General features: G+C 54.8%; 1 protein-coding gene across 3 annotated transcripts; it reads left to right on the plus strand.

Annotated features, from left to right (window-relative positions):
• The first annotated feature begins 8,715 nt into the window (after window positions 1–8,715).
• ZNF629 (zinc finger protein 629) lies at window positions 8,716–15,244 on the plus strand. 3 transcript variants are annotated; one of them, XM_056137672.1, is made up of 4 exons: window positions 9,019–9,148; window positions 10,782–10,901; window positions 11,395–11,505; window positions 11,617–15,244. In XM_056137672.1, exons 3-4 carry the CDS (start codon window positions 11,430–11,432, stop codon window positions 14,115–14,117), a joined length of 2,577 nt encoding a protein of 858 aa, XP_055993647.1. In that variant the 5' UTR covers window positions 9,019–9,148; window positions 10,782–10,901; window positions 11,395–11,429; the 3' UTR covers window positions 14,118–15,244. The 3 variants fall into 3 exon arrangements, with proteins under 3 accessions (XP_055993648.1, XP_055993647.1, XP_055993646.1); XM_056137673.1 differs by lacking the exons at window positions 9,019–9,148; window positions 10,782–10,901 and adding an exon at window positions 8,716–8,734; XM_056137671.1 differs by lacking the exons at window positions 9,019–9,148; window positions 10,782–10,901 and having other exon boundaries at window positions 10,913–11,505.
• Window positions 15,245–18,675: the final 3,431 nt, after the last annotated feature.

Consider the following 18,675-nt stretch of genomic DNA (forward strand, 5'->3'; position numbering starts at 1 on the left):
TTGGGTTGGCCGTGTGCAAGACAAACGCCCTACCCACTGTGCTATAATTCCAGCCCCTCTTTCTTTATTTTTATTTAATTTTTTTTATTGTGAGCAATACCCAGAAGTGCTCAGAGGTTGCTCATAGCTCTGTGCTCAGGAATCACTCCTGGAGCTTTAGACCAGGTCTTGTGAACAATCCCTGGACTTGTGGCAACACTTTCTCCTTTGCTATTTTATTATTGGGAGAGCCAAGCAGTTTTATTTAAAAGGGGATAGAGAGGGAGCAAAAAAAAAAAAAAAAAGAGGGAGCAAGCAGCAATGTCTCCACTTCAGGATTAATGGCCTTCTAGCACCTGTGTCTTGCAGCCGGCAACCCTTTGCCTCTATAAATACCTCTGGACCTTTTAGTAAACAGGCAAAGTATGAACAATCCCACCTGCTGCCCCTCCCCCTTTTGTGCCTGTATTTGGGCCACTCCTAGTGATGCTGGTGCTGGTGCTGGTGCTGGTGCTGGGGATTGAACCAGGGTCAGCTGCCTGCAAATCAAGTGCCTTGACCCCAGTACACTCTCTCCTGCCCTTCTAGCCGCTTCTAGGTGGTCCTTATCAGAGAAAGCCTTTGTGTCTCTGATTTCCTATTTCTTCTTATGACCCTGTCTTTGAAAATAAATGGACAAAGCAAAACAGGAACCTCCAAGCAGTCAGAAACTGTTAGTCGAGTGATAACCAAACAGAGCCCAGCAACAGGCCCCATTGGGGAAGTTCAGAGAGAGCAAGAGAAAGGGCACTTGCCTTGCTAGAGGTTGTCATGACTGCAACAGGTTTGACTCCCGGCATCACCTATGATCCCTGAGCACTGCCAGGGATCACTGTCACTCCTGACCAACCCTGAGCACCAGCCAGTGAGGCCAAAAAAGAGAACAAAAGTAGTGATCGCTAAGGGCCCACAAAGAACTCATGTCATTTACACAGTGAAAACAAGAAAATGGAGGTTGGGGGTGACTGAATGCACTTAGGGGGCACAGGGAGTCCTGCATATGAGCTGATGACACTGGGACACAGTATCAAACTCTCAAGTCCACTTTGGGAAGGGGAACTCTGTGATGATTAAAGTCACTGGGTGCCTAGCCCAAAGAATGTATAGGTCTTGCTTATATGGATTTGTTTCAGCATAGCTGTAAATAAAATCTACCTTCACATCATTTGGATAAAATGAACAGATGAGAGACAATTATATTGTAGTTAGTCACAAATAAAAAGAAAGCCAAATAAATGCACCTTATAGATTGGACCTGGGTTAGCCGCATGCAAGGCAAATGCTCTGTCTGCCACATGACCTCTGCACCCCCAGGGAGCTTTATTTCTGTCCTTTCACAAACCAGAAGGAGGCCCCTCACACAGGATGATTCTCACAACTTTGGATTCTTCAGGAAGGTCTTCATTTATTCTGCATTACCCCCTGCCCTGCCCTGTGTTGTTTCAATGAATGGGGGTCACACCCCTTGGGCATAGTGGTGGCTTCACCCAGGGGTCACACCGAGCCTGGGCCATGTGACCATTTTAGCCCAGAGAAAGCTTGGCCTGGACTAGGGGTTCCCACCTCTTCCCTCTGGATCTCTCTCACTGTCTCTCATGCACACTCCACCCCCCCACCCCCCGCACCGAACCTGCACCTTAATTGGGCACCAATGCAGGTGGAGTTTCTTACTAAGTGAATTCAATGTTGTTGAGCACTGAAGGGACTTCCAAGCAGGGTTGAGGTAGACCCAGCAGCATAGAGAGGGCCACGCGGCCCAGGCTTTTAAATCACTTCTCAGAGCTTATAATTGCAATTTAAAAGTTGGGCAAAGGACACACCTGGCAATGCTCCGGAGTTACACCTGACACTGCACTCCAGGATCACTCCTGGTGGTGCTCAGGGGATCATATGGGATGCCAGGGATTGAACCGGGTTGGTCACATGAAAGGCAAGCAGCCTACCTGCCCCCCCACCCCCCTTGGTTCTTTTTCAATTGGAAATCACACACTAGGTTACAGGACTCATTAGGAATCACATAGCAATGACTGTGGGACGGTCCCAGGGCGAGACACAGCCTCACACCCAAATCGCTACATTCCACCTCTAAGCCACATTCGGGGCCTCCCTCTATGTATAACTTTGGAGGAACTGCTTGAGTGTTTTCTATGGAAACGCTGAAGTGTTTCACCATTTTACATTTCTGCTGGAAACGTGTGAAGGTTCCAGTTTCTTCACACCCTCAACCACACCTGCTATTTTCAGGTTTTAAAAAATGATTATGTTAGCCGCCCTCTGGGTATGAAATGATGTCTCACTGTGGCTTTGATTTACATCTTCCTAATAACTAATCATGTAGTCATGTACCTTGATCTCTGTACCATTTCTCTGGCTCCTGCTACCTCTTCTTTGGAGAAATGTCCATCAGGTTCTTTTGTTGTATTTATATGAGTTATTTATCTTAACTGTTAACATTTTTAGTTTCTTTTCCATGCTTTTATTGAGAAATAATTGATGCGCATTATTGAAGAAGGTACACGGCATGTTCACGGCATGTTTTAATTTCAGCTAACATCGATCAGGAAAAAAATATTCTGAGATAAGAACACTTAACATTTATTCTCAGAATAGCTTACCTGTATGAAACACAACAACACTGACCTTAGATACATACTACTGAATTTTCATTCCTGAAGCCAGGACTCGAACCCAGGTTTCATACATGTAGTGCATGTCCTTTTACCATGGACCCACATCCCCTGGCCCTTTGCCACCTCCTCCCTCTTCTCTCACACTTTGTTGTTTTTAGACTCCATAAATAAGTGACATCATAGAGTATTTGTCTTCCTCTGACTTATTTCACTCAGCATAATGCCTTCGAGGCCTGTTCATGTGGTCACAAACAGCCGGATTTCCCTTTCCCCACTTGTCGTTTATTGGTGTTGGGGTGACACTGCATGCCGAGCCCTTTGAGCCATCTCCCTGCTGCTTGTTCCTCACTTTTATGCCTAAATAACATTCCAGATGTGGGATACTATCTCATGACTCGATAACCACAGTGTGCTTATCTACTCGTCCATCATGGGCTTATAGGTTATTTCTACATCCCTGCTGTTGTAAATAATGCCCCCCCACTATCTCTCCAGTTTCCATAGTCCATTTTTTAGTTGGGTTATTTATTTATTCATTCATTCATTTTTTTTTCAAGAGGCCACTGCCAGGGGCCAGAGATATAGTACAGCAAATAAGGTGCTTGCCTTGCACACAGTCAACAGGCTTTGATCCTTGGCATTCCAGATGGTCCCCCGAGCACCACCAGGAGTGATCCCTAAGTGCAGAACCAGGATTATAACCCCTGAGCATTGCTAGGTGTGGCCAAAAACAAACAAGCAAAAAAAAAAAAAGACCACAGTCAGCGGTCACTGAGACTGGGGTCTCCTCCTGGTAATGGTCCTGATGCTCAGCACTTGGGCCCAGCCAGGCTGGGGGCTGCCAAGGTGGGGGAGAGGGCCGCCATGCAATTCTGGGGGTTGGATTCAGGGCACATCACTCACCCCTAGGTTTCTTGCTTGCTATTGAATTGTATTATTTATACAATTTGAATATTAACCTCTTAACAGCTACAGGGTGCTTTTATTGAGCACTGCCTAGTGGGCAAGGGGGCCTTCAACAGGAGATCCCCCAGCCCCCAACCTCAGACAGACAACCCTGGCTCTGAGGAGAGAAGAGAGGAGGAGCAGTGGAAGGAGGGAGGAGAGAAAGGAGGCACTATAGAGGGGAAAGGGAGAAGTGAGGGGAGGGGGAAGGGTGAGGAAGGAGGGGGGAGGAGGGGAAAGTGTATTCTAGAGGAAACAGGGCCTTCCTCTCTCTTTCTCTCTTCCCCCTTCCTTCCTTCCTTCCTTCCTTCCTTCCTTCCTTCCTTCCTTCTTTTTTTCCTTCCTTACTTTCTTTCTTTTGTCTTTTAGGTTTTTTTTTTTTGTATTTGGGTCATGCCTCCAGGGTTTAGTCCAGGCTCTGTGTTCAGGGATTACTCCTGGCAGGCTTGGGTACCATATGGGGTTCCAGGAGTGAAACCTGGTTGGCCATAGGCAAAGTAAACACTGCCCTCTGTACTATCTCTCTGGCCCCCAAACAATGTAATTGAATCATGTAGACCTTTGACTTTTTTTTTTTTTGGCCACACCTGGCGGTGCTCAGGGCTTACTCTTGGCTTTGCACTCAGGGATCACTCATGGTGATGTTCAGGGGACCATATAGGATGCCAGGGATCGAACCCAGGTCAGCTGCATGCAAGGCAAGTGCCCTACCAGCTGTACTATCACTCTAGCCCAGTGATGCATATTCTGTGAGATGGCTGGAGAGCTGGTCAGCTCCAAATTCTTGCCTTATCTCACTTTACCCTCCTGTCCTCTTGGGGCCAAGACTTAGCACCTTTGCAAAGAAAAGGAAACTGCATCTCCAAGAGCAAAGGGATGGTGCTAACCCACACCTGTGAGGCCGGGGGCGCTGAGAGAATGTGGGGGCTCATCCTCCCTCAGGACCTCACTGTTCTCAGCAGCCACCTCAAGGGTGTGTATTTATTTTATTTTATGTTTTGTGTTTTGGGCCACACCAGGTATGCTCAGGGCTCTACACTCAGGGACCACTCCTGGCAAGTATTCAGAGGACCATACGGGGTGCCGGGGTGCCGGGGATCAAACCTGGAACAGCCATGTGTAAGAAAAGAATCCTCCCCTCTGTGGCTCCGGTCGCTGAATACATTGATTGATTCTATTTAAAATGAGACAAAAGAGGGGCTGGAGTGATAGCACATTGAGTAGGGTGTTTGCCTTGCACGTGGCCAACTCGTGTTTGAGTTCCAGCATCCCCTATGGTCCGCCGAGCACTGCTAGGAGTGATTTCTGAGTGCAGAGCCAGGAGTAAACTCTGAGCATCGCTGGGTGTGACCTAAAAAGCAAAATAAATAAATAAATATAATGAGAAAAAAAAAAAAACCCAACCCCAGAACACTTGCCTCTGCTCTGAGCCACTGGGGCACAGCCTGGCATGCAGACTCAAGCCCAGGGCCCAGTCGCATCAGGCTTTCACAGCCCCTGGCAGGCAGAAGTGAGCAGCTAGATTAGCATCCCCAAGTCTCTTGGCTTCCAGGCCAGAGTGATAGTACAGCAGGGAGAACATTTAGCTTGCATGTGAATGACCCGGGTTCGATCTCTGCATCCCATATGGTCTCCTGAGCATGACCAGGAGTTACCCCTGAACAACACCAAAAAAGAAAATAAAGTCTCCTGACTCCCAAGTCAGGCTGGTGAGGCAGAAACATGTGTGAATGAGTGTGACTGTGAGAGTGAGCCCAGCCACGGAGCCTTGATTTGACCCAGCCAGGCCCCACCTGTTCTGCTGGCACTTGATGAAGGGGCAGGAAGGCGACTTTGTGTCAACATTGAATGACACGAGTCTCTATTAGTTACTGGGGGACAGCAGTGAGCACAAAAGGCCACGTTCCACCCCAGTGAACTACAGGAACATGTGGGGGAACATGTGGGAGACCCCGAGGGTCAGACAGAGGCAGATGACCAGGAAAAGACTCTGGGTTCTGTCCAATCAGAGTGGGGAAGGCTCTGAGGTCAGAGTGAGGGGTCAAAGGTGATATGTGTGCCAAGGAGGGAAGGTGGTGAAGGGAGTTGGAGCCAGAAAATGAGCAGAGGGGGCCCCCCTGGCTAGCACACACAGAACCCCGGGGCAGGCCTGGAGGAACCAAGCACAGCCTCTTAGCAATTTGGTTTGTTTTGGGGCCATACCTGGCGGTGCTCAGGGGTTACTCCTGGCTCTGCAGTCAGGAATCACTTCTGGTGGTGCTCAGGGGACCATATGGGATTGAATCTGGGGTGACCGCAGGCAAGGCGGATGCCCTCCCTGCTCTTCTTCTATTGGTCTGGCTCATCTAGCAATTTCTGACTTACGCTGGCTTCATCCCTGCTTTCCCCATGTCTCTGGACAGGCAAGCCTTTGAACATTGTCCTGCAATTTGTGTGTCTACAACACACACAATCAAACTTCTCAAGGGCAGGGAGCCTTGCTCTCCTCTCATCTACGTCCATGCAGTGCTTAGGAGTCACAGACATCAGAATACAAATGTGCTCAATCAACGATGCAGCCTTATGTTGCAGGTGGCTTAGGTGAAATGGGGAGGAGAGAGAGGTGGCAGCCTTGAGAAGGGAGTCCCCCCTCCTTCTATCCACCTTGGTCACCCAGGAAGGGCGTAGGAATCTAGGGCTGATGATGAGCCCCTGCATGGCACAGATGCTCACGTCTCCCCAGCCCCTCAAGGCAGCTGACAAACTGCGCCTGAAATCCACTTGTTCTGCACTGTGTGGGAAATGATCCACCCAAATTCTCATGGAGTCGTAGACTCAGGCTGAAGAGAGGAATTGCTCTTCCCAGGAAAGCCACTCCTCAGTCTTACCCAGGTTTTTCTAGGTTTGTTGTTTTCCCTCAGAGAAAAGAATTTCAGGAAATGAATAGTGAAGATTCAAGCATTCAAGAGAGAAGTGGGCTTCTCCAGAGGCAGAGAGAGAGTCCACATCTCAGGGAGAGTTGGGGCCACCCCAGAGAACGGGGAGGCTCCTCCTTGCCTTGGCAGAGTTGGTTTTGGAGGTTGCACCCCCATTCCTCTGTGGGGCTTCCTACCTAGATAAGAGTCTGGGGGCTGGAGCGATAGTACAGTGTGGCAGGCATTTGCCTTGCACGCAGATGACCCAGGTTCGATCCCCAGCATCCCATATGGTCCTCTGAGCACCGCCAGGAATAATTCCCGAGTGCAAAGCCAGGAGAAACCCCTGAGCATTGCCAGGTGTGACCCAAAAAGAAAAAAAAAGAGTCCTTTGACCGTGTCAAGGGGAAGAGCTTGACACTTTAGGTGTCCACTTTCACAACCCTTTGTTCCTGCTGGAGGGTCTTTTCTCTCTGGAGGGGTCCTGTGCTGGTGCCAATTAAGAGTCTTATAAGGGGGGCTGGAGGGATAGCACAGTGGGTAGGGCATTTGCCTTGCACGCGGCCAACCCGGGTTCGATTCCCAGCATCCCATATGGTCCCCCGAGCACCACCGGGGTAATTCCTGAGTGCAGAGTCAGGAGTAACCCTCAGGGTTAGGCATCGCCGGGTGTCACCCAAAAAGCAAAAAACAAAAAAAGAGTCTTATGAGGGGGCAGAGCCATAGTACAGCAGGTAGAGCACCTGGCATGCAACCGAATCAGGTTTAATTCCCAATACCCCATACGGTCCCCTCAGTCCACCAGGAGTGATCCCTGAGCACAAAATCTAGAGTTAGCCTAGAAACAGCTGGATGTGGCACAAGAAACCAAAACAAAACAAAAACCAGTCTTATGAGACCTCTGTTTCTGTGACCAAAAAGTGAATCCAGCAATAATGCTTTTAGGGCTAGTGACAGAGTAACTACTTCAAATTCCATCTTGGTTTCATTACTTCCCAAGAGCTCATTGCCAGCCCCCTGGCCCCACCTACCTGCCACCTTCAGTCTCATTTTTCTCATGGTTTTCTTTCCACAAAAATGAGGATAATATATAGGTCCCCTTCAATGGATTGTGGGAATAAATGATAAAGATTCTGAAATTGGGGTCCATAAGGTGTTTGCTTTGCACGTGGCTGACCCAAGATCTCTGGCATCCCATATGGACCCTGAGTATCACCAGGAGTGATTCCTGAATGCAGAGATAGTAGTAACCCCTGAGTATCACCCTGAGGCTCACTTCCCATCCCCCCAAAATTCTAAAATTGGGGTGCGGTGCAATGTTGTCTGGATCCTGGTGATCCCTGAATGGCACTTTTTTTTTTGGTCACACCTGGCGATGCACAGGGGTACCTCCTGGCTCTGCACTCAGGAATTACTCTTGGCGGTGCTCAGGGGACCATATGGGATGCTGGGAATTGAACCCAGTCAGCCGCATGGAAGACAAATGGCCTACCTGCTGTGCTATTGCTCCAACCCTGGTGCTGCTATTTTGTATGGAGTAGAGCACATCCAGCACTGCTCAGGGGACCCCACAATTCCTGGAGTCAGATCAGACCTCCTGCAAGCAGAGCAGGTGCTCAGCACATTGAACTCTCTTCCGGGCCCCATTCATGGGATTTAAAAAATTTGTCCTTGGGGGCTGGAGCAAGAGTAACCATGCTTTGCTGGTTTGATCCTGCCACCTCATATGGCCCCCCTAGCCTGTCAGGAGTGAACTCTGAGTGTGGTCCCCAAACAAAAATGTTTATCCTTTAGTACAGTAGGTAAGGCACTTGCCTGGTACACGCCTGGCTCGGGTTCAACCCGATATAGAATCCCAAGCACCACCAGGAGTGACCCCTGACTTCAGAGCCAGAAATAAGCCCTGAGCACTGCCGGGTGTGACCCCCAAACATAAATAAATGAGCTGGGCGCCCCTGCACTGCAGGAAAGGTCCTTGCTCTGCTAGGTCAGGGGTCCCTGCTGACTTCCCTCCAGGGCCTGCTGCCTCCCTCCCTCAGGAGCCCGCTGGGAAGAAGGGCCACCCAACAGCCTGGGAGAGAGGGCTGGAGCAGGGCTGTGCGTGCTCACTGCCTCCTGCTCCCTCAGCCGCGGATGCTGCCACAAGCGTTTGCAGGCGGGAGGATGTTCCTGTGCAGGGTTCCTCCATCCTGGGCTCTCACCCCAGAACACAGGCATCGACCCCCGCCGCGTCTGAGTCCAGCCAAGGTCAGGTGCCTGCACCCCAGACATCTGGCCCAGCCCCTGCTAGGTAGAGAGCAGCCAGGGATTACTAGACCCTTACTGGCCTCTGGGGAACCCCCCCAACAACCTGCTCCCCTCAGAAAGAGGGAGGGGGCTGGGTCTTCTCTACCTTCCAGTTTCCTCGTCTTCTCTTTTTTCCTTCCAGGCTGTGGGAGCCAAAGGGTTAAATCCCATAGAGCTGATGCTCTGACTCCAGGCTAGAGGGGCCCGGGAAGCTGGGGTCACTTCCTGCTCCGTCCCAGTCACCCTGAACTGGTCCCCGGGTCCTCAGCCTGGGATCACCCCTTGAGAAGGACCCCGGAGTCCTCGGCGTCCAGCCCGCCCCCGAGGCAGGGCGGTGAAGGGGTTAAGTCCCTGGGGGCTGGAGTCCGCCTGCGGGTGTTTCCAGACCCCAAGAGCCGTGAGTGGGGGGCGCCGGGGTGCCCGCTGGGAGGGGGCCCGGAGGGCCCAGGCCGGCCGCGGGGGAACAATGGGGCGCGGGCGGCGGGGCGCGCCGGGCCTGCACCCCCCCATCCCCGCGCGCACGGGGGCCCGGGTGGGGGCGGCGCGGGGCGGCGCGGGCCCGGGGATTCTGGGAAGCGGGGGTCGCGGGGGGGGGCGAGGCGGGGGCATTCTGGGAAGGGGGAACCTGGCTGGCGGCCGGCGCTGCGGGAGGGCCGGACAGCGGGCGGCTGGGGGCTCCAGTGGGCGCGGATGCGGGGCTCTGCTGGAGCGTCCGAGGGGGTCGCGGGGAGCTGTCGGGAGCCCAAGGAGCCTGGGCCGGGCTGGTGCGGGGTGAGGGGTGGCCGGTGCCTTCCCGCACCCGCCTGCAAGTCAGGGTCACCCTGGGCCGCCCCATTCCACCCGCCCTCTGCATTGGGAGGTCCCAGGAGAACCCAGGGGGCTCAGGGCCTGGGCCTGCGAGGGGGTGCTGCAGTGGCCTGGCGTCCACGCTCCTCCTTGTCCGGCCTTCTCGTTAACCCCTTCCCACCTCTGCACGCTGCCAGTTAGTCCACCAGAGACAGCCCGCGAATCTGTCCCTTAGGGAGCAGGGCACCTTCCCGGCAAGCCCCAGAGCTGACAGATCTCCCTTGCTCCCGTCTCCTCAGAGACACAGGCAGGAGGGGGTGTTCTCCTAGTCTGAGGGCCTGCAGGGCTGACAGATTCATTCACATTCTCCTGCGTTTGTGGGCTGCACTGGCCCCCACTTCGGTCACCTCCAGGACGCTGCTCCTCAACCTTATCTTCCAGCAACCAGTGGCCACCCATAGGCCACCCTAATCCTGTTCCCTTTGGAGGACCCAGGGGCTCTGAAGGCCCTTATGGGAAGCTCTTCTCCTAGCACTTAGCTCCTGTGGCCCTGTCCCCTTGCCCATTCTTTGTGGATTGACAGCTCCCGTGTCTCACCAGGGAGCCACTCTGAACTCTGGCTCCTTCACAAACTGGCCTTGAAATCACTGGGTCAGACAATCTTCCCGGGGCCAGGGCCGTCTTGTTCCTTCAGCTTTTGATCACTGGACATTTGTTGAGTAGTGGTTAAGTGTTAGGAACAGTTCTCGGATTGGATACGGTGGCAGCAGGGCAGTAGAACGGGCCCAGTGATGGGAAAGTTTAAAAATGCTGACAGTTGACCAAGTCCCCTTCCAGCCAAGCAGTCAAGGAAACATCTTGGTCCCAGGAATTTCTCCATCCCATTTTCTTGACCACAGGCTCTTGTCTGAGCTATCCTCATGACCTGTCTCCCGCCAGCTACCCATATTTGAGTTTCACGTGACTTCCAAGGTCATCTCCCTCTCCAAGAGGCAGAGGCAAGCCAGACAGAAGCTTGCATTTCTTGTCTTAGTCCTGCCACTTGGCTGGCAGTCTATGACCTTGACAAAATCTTCCTGGTGTTTCTGTAAAATGGACAGTCCAGCCCCTGGGTCAGCTGGTGGGGTGGCGGGAGGGTTGGGTGAGCTCATAAGGACACATGACGGGTCCTGTGTTCTCTGCCCGCTGGTCTCTTTTCCTTTGCATTTTCCTCTCAAGGTAGTTCCTGCAGAAGCCCCTGATGACTTCTAACTGCCCCCCCTCCCCAGACCTTTCTGTGCTTGGATAACGGGGATTGCCCAGTCCAGTCATCCTGGGGGGCCCTGGCCCCTCAAGGAATGGGGTGGGTTTTGTCTTTTGTCTTTTTTAAAAATTTTTTTAACTCTTTAAGTGTTCCATGCAGTGTCAGAGTGTCAGTTCTCTGTGGGGCTCAGAAGGGAAGTTTATTAGTCCCAATTAGCAGCCCTATTAAGGAGGAAAATTAGAGTCTTAATGAGCTTCCTCTGATTAGCAAAATAACAGGTTTCCCAGCCTCTGGGCATTAGAGGTGTGGGGGTGAAAGCTGCCTTCTGTGGCTGTCAGATACCTCTCCAGCCTTCACTCCGAGTTCAAATGGTTATGACTGATGAGATTTTAATTACACTCTTAAATTCCCCTACTTGCTTACTTGTGATCTTAAGTGCTGGAGCAGGAATCAGGCCCATGGGGTGGGATGGAGGGGTGAAAGGGAAAGTGGCAGGAAAGGAGTAAAGCAGGGATGCCCAGCGAGCACAGGTGGGTAGAAGAAGGAGGACAGGGATCAGCTCCCACGGGGCACACATTTCTCTCTCCTGCAGGGTCCCCGGGAGGCGGGGCAGCCCTGAGCTCTGGGATGGAGCCCGAGACCGTGCTATGGGGCCCAGATCTGCAGGATGATCCGGAACAGAGCCCCAGCACTGCTCACAGAGGTGAGGGACACCAGTGGGCTGGTCCGGGGAGGGTGACCCAGGGGCGGGAAGAGAGAACTGGCCCCGCGTCTGGGAGGAGATGGGGGCTGGAGACTCCCTTTCTTTCTGTAGGTACCGACAGTGGGAACGAAGAGGAGAGCCCCCAGAGGGAAAGTTCTGGGGAGGAGGTCATCATGGGAGATCCAGATGAGAGTCCAGAATTCAAGGACCCACAAGAGATGCCCCTGGAGAGACCCTCCCAGGACCCCTCAGACCCTCCGGACTCCCCCACCCCAGTGGGTCACCCCAGGCCCTTGGACTCCCCCACCCCTGAGGTTGTCCCCTCCCCCTCTGACTGGACCAAGGCCTGTGAGGCCAGCTGGCAGTGGGGGACTCTGACCACCTGGAACAGCGCGGCCGTGGCAGCCAGCGAGCCCAGCCTTCGCGAGCTGGTGCAGGGCCGGCCGGCTGGGGCCGAGAAGCCCTACATCTGCAACGAGTGCGGGAAGAGCTTCAGCCAGTGGTCCAAGCTCTTGCGGCACCAGCGCATCCACACAGGTGAGCGGCCCAACACCTGCTCCGAGTGCGGCAAGAGCTTCACGCAGAGCTCGCACCTGGTGCAGCATCAGCGCACACACACGGGGGAGAAGCCCTACAAGTGCCCCGATTGCGGTAAGTGCTTCAGCTGGAGCTCCAACCTGGTGCAGCACCAGCGCACGCACACGGGCGAGAAGCCCTACAAGTGCACCGAGTGCGAGAAGGCCTTCACGCAGAGCACCAACCTCATCAAGCACCAGCGCTCACATACGGGCGAGAAGCCCTACAAGTGCGGCGAGTGCCGGCGCGCCTTCTACCGCAGCTCCGACCTCATCCAGCACCAGGCCACGCACACGGGCGAGAAGCCCTACAAGTGCCCCGAGTGCGGCAAGCGCTTCGGCCAGAACCACAACCTCCTCAAGCACCAGAAGATCCACGCGGGCGAGAAGCCGTACCGCTGCACGGAGTGCGGCAAGAGCTTCATCCAGAGCTCGGAGCTGACCCAGCACCAGCGCACGCACACGGGCGAGAAGCCCTACGAGTGTCTGGAGTGCGGCAAGAGCTTCGGCCACAGCTCCACCCTCATCAAGCACCAGCGGACTCACTTGCGCGAGGACCCCTTCAAGTGCCCCGTGTGCGGCAAGACCTTCACGCTGAGCGCCACGCTGCTGCGGCACCAGCGCACGCACACGGGTGAGCGGCCCTACAAGTGCCCGGAGTGTGGCAAGAGCTTCAGCGTCAGCTCCAACCTCATCAACCATCAGCGCATCCACCGCGGCGAGCGGCCCTACATCTGCGCCGACTGCGGCAAGAGCTTCATCATGAGCTCCACCCTCATCCGCCACCAGCGCATCCACACGGGCGAGAAGCCCTACAAGTGCTCCGACTGCGGCAAGAGCTTCATCCGCAGCTCGCACCTCATCCAGCACCGGCGCACGCACACGGGCGAGAAGCCCTACAAGTGCCCCGAATGCGGCAAGAGCTTCAGCCAGAGCTCCAACCTCATCACGCACGTGCGCACGCACATGGACGAGAACCTCTTCGTGTGCTCCGACTGTGGGAAGGCCTTCCTGGAGGCGCACGAGCTGGAGCAGCACCGGGTGGTTCATGAGCGCGGGAAGACCCCCGCGCGGCGCGCTCAGGGGGAGACGCTGCTGGGGCTCGGGGACCCCGCCCTGCTCACCCCGCCCCCTGGCGCCAAGCCCCACAAATGCCTCGTGTGCGGGAAGGGCTTCAACGACGAGGGCATCTTCCTGCAGCATCAGCGGATCCACATCGGAGAAAACCCCTACAAAAACGCCGACGGCCTCGGGGCACACCCAGCCCCCAAACCTCCCCAGTTGCGTCCCCCCAGGCTTCCATTTGGGGGGAATTCCTATGCAGGTGCTTCAGAGGGCAGGGGCGATCCCCCAGGACAGCCCTTAAAAACCCCGGATGGGCAGGAGAGGCCCGCGCCGCCCTCCTCCAAGTCCTACATTTGTTCGCACTGCGGGGAGAGCTTTCAGGATCGGGCTGTGTTCCTCCAGCACCAGATCACCCACGGCAATGAAAAGCCCTTTCACTTTCCCGAGGGTAGGACCGGCCTCCGGGAAGGGGCAGGCCCCAGCCCTTTCCTAGGCGGGAAACCCTTTAAATGTCCCGAATGCAAAAAAAGCTTCGCGCTCAGCTCGGAGCTGCTGCTACACCAGAAAGTGCACGCTGGGGGCAAGGCCCAGAAAAGCGGCGACGTGGGAAAGAGCTCCTCCGTCCTCCTGGAGCACCTCCGGAGTCCGCTGGGGGCCAGGCCCTACAGCTGTGCCGACTGCGGGGCCTCCTTCCTCGATCGCCTGGCCCTCATCCGCCACCAGGAGGCCCACATGCCAGGAAAGCCCCCCAGACAAGAGGACCCCCTTCCAGAGCCGGCCCCTAGGCCCACCAGTCCGGAGGGGGAGGGCAAGTCCCCTACCCCCACAGGGAGCAGCAGCCATGGGAAAGGGGAAAACCCCAAAACCTTGTTGGAAGAAAAGCCCTATCTGTGCCCTGAGTGTGGTGACGGCTTCTCAGAAGTCGCAGCCCTCCTGCTCCACAGAAGCTGTCACCCTGGGGTGCCCCTCTGAGCAGGTCTGGGCACCTTTCTATCCTGAGAGGAACACTGGATCACCCCAGAAATCATGGGGGAAGGAGAAAAACTCTAGCAGCTTGTAGGGAAATGGAGGATAAGGAACCCCGGGTAAAAAATAGTGTTTTTACATCAGTGATGAAAACCCATACGAAATTGTTGGTGGGAACAAGGCAGTAGAGAAAATCTCTTGGGTTAGAAACCCTCTACGTAGGAAAAATAAAAAAAGCCCTTTAAGTCTGTAGCCAAAAATCCCGATAAACCATAGTGGATAAAAGCCCTATTAATTGTAGGACGAGGCCCCAGTTTGTCTCTAGGCAACCCTATAAGCCGTCTGGAATCCGTGTGGAACTGTAGGTGGAAGCGCAGGCTGGCACGGCCCGGGCTCCCCCACAGCGCAGCATCCAGAACTCTTGGACAATTAACAGTCACTGAGAAAAGTGCTCGACCAAGGGACAGAGGAGGCTCAGCCCTGGGACAGGGAATGGTGAGGTTGCCCTCTGTAGCCCCAGGAGCTGGGGGAAGAGCTGAGCTTGTTGCATTAGGGTTCTTGGGGCATAAGAGCACCTTGCAATGAGTTGTGAATGGGGGGAGGGGAGGAAGAGGCCCATGGGATTTCATATCCGAAAGAACTCAAAAATGGGGAAGGAAAAAAAAATGACGGCAGGCTTTTCAAGGCTGAAGTGTACTAATACTGATACCCACAAAAATTAGGGGAAGCGATGAGTTTCTGTTGTGTGCTTTAAGGAAAACAAATAGGTGGAAAAACTGTTCAGCTGGAATCCAGCAAACCCCAGACCACCTCCCCCCCACCCCAATCCCTCCACTTCCTGAAGCTAATTCAAGTGCAAGCAGCCCCAGGTCAGACGGCCAGGGTCCTCTGCGCCTGGCACGAGCCCTGATTCTATTCAGAGGCCTCCAGGTGCAGTGTCCCCACCATGTTCTCAGGTCTCACCGCCACCAGCCTTGCGACAGTGGGGACCATTTCCTCGCATCCTGTCCTCAATGCAGAAGAAGCTCCGCTAGTTGACCTCCAAAGAATAAAGCCCTACAGAGCCTGGGGCCTGTGTATGGTTCAGCCCTGCAGCGGCTTCTCGCCAGGCCCACGCGGGATGTGAGCAGTAGAAGGGCGAGCTCTGCCTCCCAGCGGCCTCCTTTCCCACCGCGCTCCTCTGAGCAGCCTTGGAGCCTGGCTGCTAGCAGGATGAGCCAAGCCTGCAGGGATCTAGTCTGTTCAGGCATCCTGCAGTGGGGACAGTCTCCTGTCCTGACTTGGGGAGTCTCCTCAGCAGGGATCCTGCAGAGGGGAAGGGAGGATGAGAGCAGCACTCTGCTGGGCCAGATCCCGTCCTCACACCACAACCCCCCCAACACTGTCATTAGCAAGGCCCACAGCAGAGGGAAGACTGTTCCCCTTTCTAATGATGGAGAAAGCTCCTGAGACAAGAACCCCACCCTGGAGCCCCTTAAGGGAGAGGACACCATCCAGTACTGAGTCCATAAGGAAATGCCTGCGGATTCCTACCGAGCTGTGGGAGAGAACCCTAATTCTACATTGGCAAGTGCAAAGGGTCTTCCACCACCATATATTCCCCAAGGTAGGACCCTTGGAGGAAGGACCCAGGCCCACTGGGCAGAAACAGCGGGACTTATGTGATTGCAGGGAGATCCTTGCCAACATCTGCGTCGAGCAAGGCCTCCTCAGCAAAGGGCCTGGCGGAGCGTGTTGCTGAATGGGAGCAACATCTGCAGGCAGCAAAGGGTCCCTATGAGAGAGAGGAGGAGACAATCCTTCAGGTTCGAGCAGAGTTCTCCTCAGATGGTAGTAGACAGGAACTCTAGCTGTAGAGACAAACCACGGAAAGCTAGATGCAGACCTCAGAAAGCTCTAGAAGAGTCTTGGCCAACAGCCTCTGAGGGATCAGCGGTGGTAGGTGTGGCCGAGTGAGGCCTCGAGGACTAGGCTGTAGCAAATGTAGTAGGATGCTCGCATGTGGTAGGGGTGAGTGACCCAGGGTTTCGCCTCTGGGATTGGATGCATGACGTGGACGTGAGTCGGGGTTGGGGTATGTGACTTGCTCTGTTACCCACCTCCCCCAAACTCCTTGAGCCAGTTTTCACTCCCAAAGGGAGCACATCTCAGGAAGAGCAAAGCCGGCGTCACTGGCTGGGATGGACATACTGAGGCTCCTTCTGACCAGCTCAGGTGGAGCCAGAGATTGCATTGGCAACCAGAACTGAGCTGGGAAGGCAAAAACCTCCTGTCCATGCAGATTCCACACACTGCCCACGTGCTCCCAGGGAGAGGTCTGATAAATGCGGTCATGGAGTGTTGGAGAAAGCACTGGGGAGGCTGGAAGCAGACCTGAGCTTAGGTAACAGTGTCATGGGAACACAAAGACGAGCATGGAGCCTGAATGGCTGGGGACTTGAAACCATCACAGTTGAGGGGGCTGCCTTGAGTGAAGGAGCCCCTGTTCTCCTTCACTTCCCATGAAGGAAACCCCACTTACCTGAGTTGCCCCCTAGAATGAAGAGAGGCCCCACTTTGAGTGTTGTGTGTCAATAACAGTGTTGTGTCACTGGTGGTCATGTTGATTAGTTGAAGAGAATAAAGGGGATAAGATTCCCAACGTGTTTTGTCTTCTCTCTCAAGCCCAGAGCACGCTGGAAAAGCTGGTCCTGTCCCCGAACCAGGGCTCAGGCATGACCTGGCCATGTCCAGGCTGCAGGATCCTCTCAGTTCTAAAATTCCCAGCCAGTGCTTGTTGGTGGGCACCCGAGGGGAACCCAGGGACTTGGGAGACCAGGGGAGAGATGGTGGCACATCGAGCAGTTCAGGATTGGGTACCAGAACGGAGCATTTGGTGATTTTCGCCCTGCTGCTCAGGCCCAGTGGGTGCTCACATCCTCATCCTCCCCAGACTGCCACAGGGGAAAGTCCCTATCATCTCCTAGAAGCTGGGAGTGACTTCTGGTCCCTGGGCTGGCCTGGTGTGTCCTCTGAAGCAAAGCCTCCAAGACCCTGAGAAGCAGGCGGAACCCTGGCCTCTTATCCCCTTGCAGGGGAAGCTCAGGGCGGTCCCTGGCCAAGAATCCCCAGCGAGCGGCCATGAGCTGCCTCTGTAGGTCCTACTCCTCCCCCATCCCTGGGCCTGTCTGGGCCTGCCTGAGCTCCACAATGTCTGGGTCAGGCGGGGCGCTCCTCTCAGCACCATCTCTCACAGCCGGGCCCAGGCCCTCGAAGGCTGCTTGAGGTCAGCACTTGCTCTAATCTGGTGCCCATCTCCGTCCCAGTCTGCTGGGGAGTTGCGCCTCAGCCAGGTAACTGACTGACCCTCACTCCCAGGACAGTCTCCGTCTTGCCTTGAGGTCAGAGTGAAGAGTATTCCTGTTCCCAGTCCTGGGGACTTCGAGAAATGTCAGGATTTCTCCCAACACAGGGGGCAGCATCCTGTAGAGTGAGGAAAAGACAGGCCCGGGACACCATAGTTGGATCCAAGGGGCCAGAAAATGGCAGGAGGAAGTGACCCGAGAGACAGTAAACAGAGGGGCCTGAGTGGAGTGCAGCAGTGAGGAGGGTGAGGGACTGAGACCAAGGCCAGAGTGTGACACACCTTAGTGGGGCGCCATGGAGAATATTAAGATGGGCACTAAGGAAAGAGATTGGGCAGGAAGAGGGTGTTAGCTCAGTGGCTGGGACAAAGAGCCAGGGAGAGTGGTGGGAGAAAGGTATAGCTTTAGGGTGGAGGAAGTGGCACACCGAACACGATGGGGTGCCCAGGAATGTGGTACCACAGGGACCGAGGGGGTTTTGCTGTTGTTTTAACAGGGGTAAGAGCTCAGGGTAGGGTGGACCCAAAGGTTAATCAGGGGTTCACCAGGATGAACCCAGCAGGACAGGGGTGGGAGTCCACCATGCTAGGTGTGTGCTTAAGTGTGTCAATGGATCCAAGGGAAGTGTCAAATGGGGCATCGATGCCCAGTGCTCTGCTGGGCACTGTGGACAGTCAGCAGCCCGAGTTCTGGTGGAAACAGGCCTTTCCATCACCAACATCTGCTGCCCCAGTCCAGCCCCCCCCATGCTGGTCCAGAGCTTTAGCCTGCTCCTGGGTCGCTGACCAAAGTGGACTGGGAGTCATCGCCATGAGGTACTGGGGATACTGAACCTTATGGGGACATCAAATCTCCCAATCGAGGGGTCAGAGTGACTGTACAGCAGGAAGGGCCTTTGTCTTGCACATGGTTGACCTGGGTTCCACCCCTGACACCCCAAATGGTTCCGAGCCCATCCAGGAGTGATCCCTAAGAATCCCTGGCTGTGGCCCCCAAACCAAAACTATAAACAAAAAAATTCGCTTGGTTAAGGGGCCTGGCCAGCTCTCATAGTATATTGTCTGGTCCTGGACAGGTCATTGCCAACATGCGCGGCCCCAGCGCTGCCCGCAGACACCGGTCAGGGAAGCCCAGTGTAGCCTGCAGGGAGGGCTGACCCCACCTGCGCGGGGCTGCGCTCTATGACGCAATGCCAGGAGTCCCCCAGGGCCCGCGGGCCA

Source organism: Sorex fumeus, unplaced genomic scaffold (genome assembly GCF_029834395.1).
Source record: "Sorex fumeus unplaced genomic scaffold, SorFum_2.1 ptg000126l, whole genome shotgun sequence".
Classification (NCBI taxonomy): domain Eukaryota; kingdom Metazoa; phylum Chordata; class Mammalia; order Eulipotyphla; family Soricidae; genus Sorex; species Sorex fumeus.